General features: G+C 35.8%; 1 protein-coding gene across 1 annotated transcript; it reads right to left on the bottom strand.

Annotated features, from left to right (window-relative positions):
- Positions 1-669: 669 nt before the first annotated feature.
- LOC143302762 (uncharacterized) lies at positions 670-6653 on the bottom strand. The gene is made up of 2 exons (XM_076619022.1): positions 6585-6653; positions 670-3426 (listed from the first exon to the last, which is right to left on the bottom strand). The coding sequence occupies exons 1-2, from the start codon at positions 6612-6614 to the stop codon at positions 670-672; spliced, it is 2787 nt and encodes a 928-aa protein (XP_076475137.1). The 5' UTR covers positions 6615-6653.
- Between the last annotated feature and the right edge of the window lie 2344 nt (positions 6654-8997).

The following is an 8997-nucleotide window of genomic DNA, read 5'->3' as shown; positions in this document are numbered from 1 at the left end:
AAAAACTCCCTTTAACAAAAAATTGTGCAATAATGCAAACATATACGTATATAAAAGCACATAAATATAACACGTTCAAAGAAAAACAGACAAATTTATTACTATTACTATCATAATTTTCATTAAGCTGTTTCAAGCGGCACTTAGTAAACGATACGATAACGCGATTAGATCTCTTTATCTCTTATGTGAACAAAACGATATATATTAAATAAAGTTAGAGACAGTATAGAATATCTAGTTCACTCGTTTTCTGGCTGGTCGTCTAACGAATGCTTGACATATTCTGCTCCAACAAACTGAGACCATCGCAAACAATGAACAGGAAGCGCCTACGGCTGACACCCAAACTTCACTCAATGCTCGATGTTTGAGCCGAGCGCAGTTCGTACTAGGTCAGAAGCGTTGATTTGTCTTGTAAAGTATATTTCAACAAATATCGATACATTTCATGCGTGTCATGGAAAATGCGAATACATGACTTAAAGGACACTTTGAAATCATTTGCTTCGTATGTGTATGTGTACTTGGCATGTTTATTGTACGTCTCAATCTAGGCCGATTCTTCAGTATAGTACCGTGAAAATTGATTTTCAAACGACCTATAAATTGAAGAATTAAATATTCTCTATGCTTTTATTTTATGATTATCTTAATTTACCCAAAGAATTATGAACACATGCGAAAAGTCTGATTCGATGTATCGCGGTCGCGCCCCTTGTCAGCGGGCGAATCGTGCGAATGAACGTGTAGCTTATGTGCGTGGAGATGTGATTGGTAGCTGAAGCCTTCGTTACAAGTATCGCATTTGTAAGGGTACAATTTCGATGGTTCGTCCGGATAATGCTCCAACTTGTTGTGATGATAAAACTTGTACATTCCTGGAAACGACTTACCACATATTGCGCATAAAAAATCATTGCCCTTGTAATAATACGTGTTATGCTCGACTAAACGTTCGTAGGATTCGAATAACAAATGGCATATATTACAGATTGGTTTATCTTCCACAACACAATCGGAATTCAGCACCAGCCTAGAACCTTGCCCAATATGCAAGTGTCGTTCGTGAATTTGAAGACTCTGTTTCTTAACAAATCCTTGATTGCAGAACTTACAAAAGAATTTGTAGTTCACCGAACACGAAGGCGCATGAGTAGCAAGCATGTGAAACTGTAAGAATCTTTTAGTGGAAAACATCGTGTTACAAACGTTACACTTTTCTGTGGCTGTTTGACGATAGGTGCGCTCGTGTATGCACAAATTTTTAAATGTTTGGAATTGTGTTCCACAAGTAGTGCAAGGAAACTTTGTTCTGTTCATCTTGTCCGCTTGGTGACCCTTTACGCATGCAATCCCATTAAGTAACCTTTTGTGTTTTGCAGCTGTATCGAATGACGAAGAGAAAGTATCACCCGTATTAAGCGCACTCGGAGTCAAATAATTTTTCAAAGATCTTGTCGTCCCACCCGAAACATCCAACGTTTGTTCCAAATCAGGCGACTGTACTATGCCGAGTTCCATGTCACTTGGTTCTTTCAAGGACCGAGACGAATGGTTTACACGAGGTACGCGTTGTTTATTTCTTAACACTTTCATTCGACGACATACATTCTCGTGTTGTTTCAAACATGAGTATAGCCAAAATCGTTTGCGACAACCTTTGCATTTGTGTTGTTTCTTGAATGCATTGCAATTTATTTCAACATCAACTGGTGGAGCGTCCTTTTTTGATCTTATGGTCTTCAAACAATGCAGAATCATGTGCCGCTTCAACAGTGTCGACGTGTCAAACTTCTCATAACATACGCAACATTCCCTTCGTTTAAACACACCATGCTGACGTAGATAGTGAGTTAGTAACTTATTCATGGACGTGTAACGCGCGTTGCATATGCTCGAAATGTAAATCGTATGGAACAATTTCATGTGCTCGCGCAGGTTTTCCTTCGAAGAAAACGATTTTTTACAAATATGACATTGAATTATTTTCTGTTGACAGACTTTAAAGTTCTTCTGAAATTCAACCGATTCTTGTTGAGGTACGATTAATCTATCAGCGAAAGATTTTACAAATTCATTGAATCGCTTTGACGCAATCGTGTCAGCTTTCAAAGGCAAGTTACATGTCGAGCTTGTTTCGCGAAAACCTTCAAATTCCTCTTTCACGTTTTTCGATACTGCTTGTTTGAAAGCGTCTTCGTCTTCGTCTTCGTTTGATACAAAACTAGTAGGCTCCAAGAATTTGTCGCATTTCTCCAAGCGGACCACACATTCTTTACACTCCAATAAATCGCGAGAATCATATAAAGAAGAACATCTTTTCACTGGCCTAAGGTTGTAAGACATATTGTGCGAGGTATTCGAGCTTTCAGATTCAGTTTTTATTTGGTTCCTGAATAAAGATATTATTGTTTTTAAATTCACATGAGTTTGAACAGATGATATTTTCCTAACAGGAGATTCGATTCGCTTAACAGAAGTAGACATCTGAATAACTTCTGCAGCCGTTGATGTCTTGTTACTAAATGTCTCGAGCGTTGAAGTTGGAATAATAGTCGCAGTAACAGGAATATTCTCCGTATCGATAACTTTTTCCGGGCTAACCCATTTGTCATTCGGTTTGTCTTTGTACGGCGATATGAAGTCTGTAAGGACGGACTGCTTCATTCTTTTCGAAGGTGTACCATGCGAATCGTTTAACCATTTCGGATGCGTAGACTTGATATTACTGCTCGAACACTTGGTGGTTGTATTGTTTGAACCATTAGATAGTTTCAAAGATATATTAATTGAGCTATTTACGTTTTTTGGGCAGGGACTGTGTGAAGTATTTGATTCTGCCATCACAATACCATCCGAATGATTCGACTTTCCTAACGATTCAGGAGATGTTTTCGTGATTTTGCTTTCACCAGAAAGTATTGCGTTCCCATGCGCATGGAATAAATGAGATTGAACATGTCTTTTATAGGAAAACATTCGATTACAAAAATTACATCTATATCCAGACAATTTTTTCGTACAACATTGCTTCTTTAAATGACGTATTAATGAAATATGCATAGTGAAGATCGCAGTGCAATTATCACACTTAAATACATTACAGCTATACAATTTATTATGCAGTTCCAATAAATGTTTAGCTTGAAAAGTTAACAAACAAACGTTGCAACTTATTCTGTTGTTTGAAGGTACTTTACGTTTACTTTTTCGTTTATCAGAATCCGATTTGTTATTTTCTAAATACGTACTTTCTTGAGGAAACGCGGATTCTTCATTTTTACAATAAATGTCGTCCGAAGATTCACCTTTAAACGTCGCTGTTTCATTTTTATTCCCTGTATTCGTATCAACTGGCGACAAATCATCGCAGACCTCTGGATCGATTGGCTCTTCTTTTATTGTTATTGCATATTCAGAAGGCTGAAAAAAATATACAAACCTCATGTAACATCCTAAGAAACGAAAAATCTATGAAACAGTCCTAGTGTAGTAATTGAAGTCAATCGTGCGATAAATATCATGGGTAGGATAGAAAGCTACGTATAGAGCTACAGAACTAGATACTAGAAAGAACGGTTTATGACACCATGTTTATGAGTTAGTCAGGTTCTACCATTAAAAACATGAAATACATAACTGCACAAATCCAGAATACTAATTACATAACAAGAGAGGTGTAAATTTACGGCTCCATTAGTATTACTAAGAAACTTTTCCTCAACTCCTAACATTTACCATAGGACAGGGCCGATCGATATTTTCAAACTATTGTGTAGCGAAGTCGACTATATTCAACTCTCAATTATATTCAAATGTAAGAAAAATCAGATTCGCAAACAATACTTTTAGCATGGTTGTTTAACGTTATTTCATGAATATACTCTTCTAGGTAACAAATTAATGAGGTAACAAAGCAACGAGCGGTCCTTCTACATGTTTAGCAAATTGTATATTATAAATGAGAAATAAAATGTAGGGCAGAGTAACAAACACCATGCAAAACGCTAAAAACTCCATATCATTTGAAAATATAAAAAAACAACTCAAAATCTTTACAAAAATCACCATGAATTGTTTAAAATAGAAATATTTGTATCGAATTCGGTGGAAAATATTGTGGAATCAATTGCGATCAGCAACCGGTGTGAAAACAGTTAATGGTAGTACTTGGTCAAACAGAAAGAAAACGTGACTGTCAACGGTGCTTACATACACTGAAACACTGATGCGATGAACGCATCAAGGTTTTCTGTTCTTCTATGATGTATATTGGCTTGCATGGATGCAGAAAGTAATATATTTTCTTAATTGGTAAGCAAAGCCAATGGGTATATACTAAGTATATATTGATACACTGATGTCATTTCATGAGACTTTGGAATCGATGCGTGGCGTCATTACAATACGTTTCAGCTTATACAGACTGCTCAACGTATTTTCTACGCTAGACTATACTAGAACTACTGTCCCGATGCTGTTCGGGCAGTAAGGGACATATGCAAAATTCCTCCCTTTCACTATGTTGCCAATTTGTGTAAGAATATATACAGGGTGGTTGGTAACTGGTGGTACAAGCCGAAAGGGGGTGATTCTACGCGAAAAGAGTTGTTGAAAATATAGAATAAAAATTTTTCCATCGAGACAACGATCTACAGTGAGGTCCGTTATAACGAGACGTGATAAAGTGCGCGTGTACCGAGCGAAAATTCAAAGTCGATTTTCTCGAAAAAAAGCCTGAAACGAAAAATTTTTATTGTATATTTTCGACTTCTTTTTTCGCATAGAATCGCCCCCTTTCCGCCTGTACCACCAGTTACCAACTACCCTGTATACACGCGGGCACACGCATACGCACACGAATTCAAACGTGTATCTGTGCCTTGTTATAACTGTGTGCGGAAAAATGTTGTATATGAACTCACAGCAGCAATATTTTTCATAACGCATGCACAAATTCAAACCTGGGCATAAGGGTACACGAGCGTTAAAACAGACATACGTTTCATAGTCATTTCGTACGTACGTAAAAGTCACGGCATACGAGCGTTTCCTGCTTTGCAGAGTTGGCGCCGAAGCGCTAAATTTCTAGTTCTCAAAAATGGCGATTGTTTTTGACTGTGGCGTAAACCATGCTTAACGGAACGTTCGCGACATTGTGCTGTAAAACTCCAGTAATATTTCTTTTTAATCTGAATCGATATCGAAGTGCGTTAAAAACTGTAAATAATTTGATTCATACAAATGAATTTTGCAATGACAAATCATTTATAATAAACAAATCTAAAAATCTTTGCACAAAATAGAAAAGTTTTCATTTCGATACAACTATTCGCTATAGAATAATCGCTGGACATACATAAAAATACGTACTCATCGAACTGATAACGAATAACTAACGATACGTTCATGTGACTTGCTCTATTTAAAGTTATACAATACAAAACATGCCTCAGCTGAATCCAATGCCCGTACTCATATAAATACATCAGTGAAAAGGTAACGCACGTTGCCAATGATGAACGTTCCTGCAGCATGTGTGAGTTTCAATCTATTATACGGCAATATATTTTTGTTGAGATATGTATAATTTTCTGTGCTGGACTGGATTAAATGCGTAGTAGAGATACTTGTATGTGAATATCAGTGTGTGGAGGTATGTGTGTGCGCGGCATCTCGGAAACAGATGAATGTAAACTAGTCAGTTGGTTAACAATCGGGTATAGAAGAAAGTGCTGAGACGCGTGCAAAGGTGTATCGATGAATATATGAGAAATCGTCCATGAAATAAATATATTACTATTTTAATGTTAATCTTCAGTATAAATTTAGTGTTCCTATAAGATCATTTCGGCTTCAAAGATCCACAATTCTCAACAATTTTTTATAACATACGTTGTTTTAACGCTCGTATGCTTCGACGCAAACATATTTATATATGTATAAATATCAATTTTATATTCTACAAGCCTAGGAAAATTAATAACAAATAATAATAACACAAATGGTAAACATAATAAGTATACTAAATATTAACATATTAATGAAAATCATTTGTAATTCAATATTTCCATTTTTATAAAATAAAATATGTAAATGAAATTTAATTGTAAAATAATCACATTCGTATAAACTCATTATTCTACAACGGAACAATTAAATATTATATTGATAACAATAATAAGCAAGATTGCATCGATGCTAGACATTCTGCATTACTTTAGTATTTTTAATCCATGTATTATTATTGAGCCATAATATATAAAGCATAGACACAAGAGATCATAGCGCGTTGACCAAAGTAATCACACAATTGACAGATACATTATACAAAATTTTATGTACCATGGTGGAAATTCCTTCTAATTCAACAATTAAATTTCATTTCTATTGCAAATCACAAAGTTTGCGTCACAACGGCCAAAGAAGCGAATCTTACTTTATCATATTGAAATAGTTAAAGAAAGTGGTACATAAACATTAGCTTAATATATTATATTAACCAAGATTTATAGAAACAAAATATGTTATTCAATACGGTCAAAATTCTCTTATCGAATGATGTTTCAAAAGGTACTTACGTCCATTTTGTTGTCCAATTTTATATCCATGGAGATTGCATCAACGGGACGTACGGAAACTAACACTAGAGCTATTTGCTTTATGAAATTATTATTACTATTAGACAAACTGCTTGCCTGTGCACAAAAAAAATCTATGATTAGTGAATAGTAGACTTTAATAATATCCTCAAAGAACAACTCGCGTTTTCCTTAAAATATGTCATAATTGCACGATAACAATAGCAACTTGTAAATAAATATAGAAATTATATGAAATATAGTTATCAAATATATTTAACAAAACTGTAATTATTTGATAAAAAGTCGCGAAATCAATGAAAAGCAGAAGACAATGGAAGATGTTTCAGGTTAACGTGTCATACATGATCTTAAAAGTTGTTTACACTCACTTATTATTCACTTATTATTCACTTGCATCCAGAACATGTTTTCCTTTGTTAATAGTTCGCGTCAAGATAGAATGTAAATTTTTTTATACATATATAAACATGCACAGAGAGAGAAGATACCGTTCAAACTCGGACACCACCATGAGCAGCACTGTGGGCATTAAAATGGCATCCCCCACTAGTAGCAAACATGCTGCTCAGTTCAGACAGATTCACGTGGCTACAGCGCATGCGTGTTACTGAGTAGATTTTCTGACTAACTTCACGTTATGTCCAATATAATTTTCTTGTTCACGTTTCTATATAAACTCACGTTATATATGTGTGTATATCTGTACATCTAAGAAGCAACACTAACACACGTCAATGAATATCTGATTATTCCTGCATCATAAGTATTGTAAGCATCGCATTCGTATACACAGGTCTGTAAACTCCAGTAGAGGGGGTAACGCTCTTAATGTTTGACAATGTGTTTTACAAATCGGCCGTTAATCGTAGCGCTGGCATTGATTTACTAACGCCTTTGTTTGCATTATCACTGAAGGTAAAGAATATAAACTAAACTGCTTTTCATCAGTTTCATCAATATACTTAAAGTAGACATATAGTATTTCACGTGATACAAAAGAATGTTGTTTAAATAAATGTAGTTTTACACAATACAATACAATTTATTTATAAACACGATCGTGCTGCAGACACAAGAAGCGCTGCACGGCGAAGTCTAACAAATCGATTCAAGTCCCTTATTCGAGAAATATTTTCTGGCCTGTAGGAGTCTTACTCACTCTAATGGAATTCTTAAATTTGTGTATACGAACATGGCTAGACACGCCCATTGCTAGCTTTCCTCCGACACAGCATCGGCACTGTAACTTACTTATTCTGCAAACGTTAGAATAGTCAACAAGTCATTACCGGGTTACTTTCCTTAAATCAATCATTTAATTAACGTATACATACTTAACAGTGTACCTCACAAGTGTTGGAAATATAAAGTTTATAACCTTGTTAATCGCAGCGTTATACTACCTTAACCATCCCTATTATCTTAACGGAAATCCGGGGGTCGATCTATTCGCGGCGTCGATTATTATAATCGTAACGTGAATTTACGACTCCCGTTGATGTGTTTCTTCGCGATTGCGTCTCCCCGCGATTGGTCGAAAATACACTGGTTGTTCAAATATTTGTCAAAATATCTGTTTTATACTCTAGCGTTAAGGATGAGAATCTTATTGCTCAAGAAATTAAAATATGGTTAAAGAAATGATTATTTGAATCCTATGGACCGCTAACTTTTGCGGTCGGTAAATTACCGACAACATATTTATATGTTATATCATCTGAGATACAATGACATAGACGGAACGAAGTACATAGACGAGACGTAGAATAAACACGTTTGTCGCACGTCTGAAGGCATTGGGAACCTTTAGCATTTTAGTATTATTCCAAATATTACCGACTCAGCGTCTCGATAACATTTTCTCTTCCCTTCAACATATTATCCAGTCCAGCACATTATTAAATATATAAGTATTTCCTTTCCATATCACATCTTGGCTAACAAGTTTTTGTGGCAATCGCAGATCCGGAGATATTTACTTGTACTCCAATGATCTGAGGTCAATCGAGCTGAACACTTGATCGGCAAGCGGGCGTTCCCAGAGTCTTGTCCTAATAGTATTAATAATAAAAATAGAGGGAAATATGGGACTCTCTAAGAGGTGGTGCTCTATCTTTAAAACCATCTCAATTTCTGGCATGGATTTTTCTGGCAAAAATCATCCTGGTGTAGCGGCACACGAGTCAGGACAATTCAAATCCTGTTGTTATTTTGCCTCGAAGTATCAAAACCGTTAGGTTACGAGTAATGTAAGAACAAATAAACTCCGGGCAAAACGACCAGTATAAATGAACGGACGCGATCGCAAGCGAGAGAGTTATCGAACAGTGTCGAAGAGCATCAACGTGTGTAAACGAGTACCGAAGTGATCTACAGAGTTTCTCCGAGT

Source organism: Bombus vancouverensis, chromosome 6, assembly GCF_051014615.1.
Source record: "Bombus vancouverensis nearcticus chromosome 6, iyBomVanc1_principal, whole genome shotgun sequence".
Classification (NCBI taxonomy): domain Eukaryota; kingdom Metazoa; phylum Arthropoda; class Insecta; order Hymenoptera; family Apidae; genus Bombus; species Bombus vancouverensis.
This window is presented reverse-complemented; position numbering and strand designations above follow the sequence as displayed.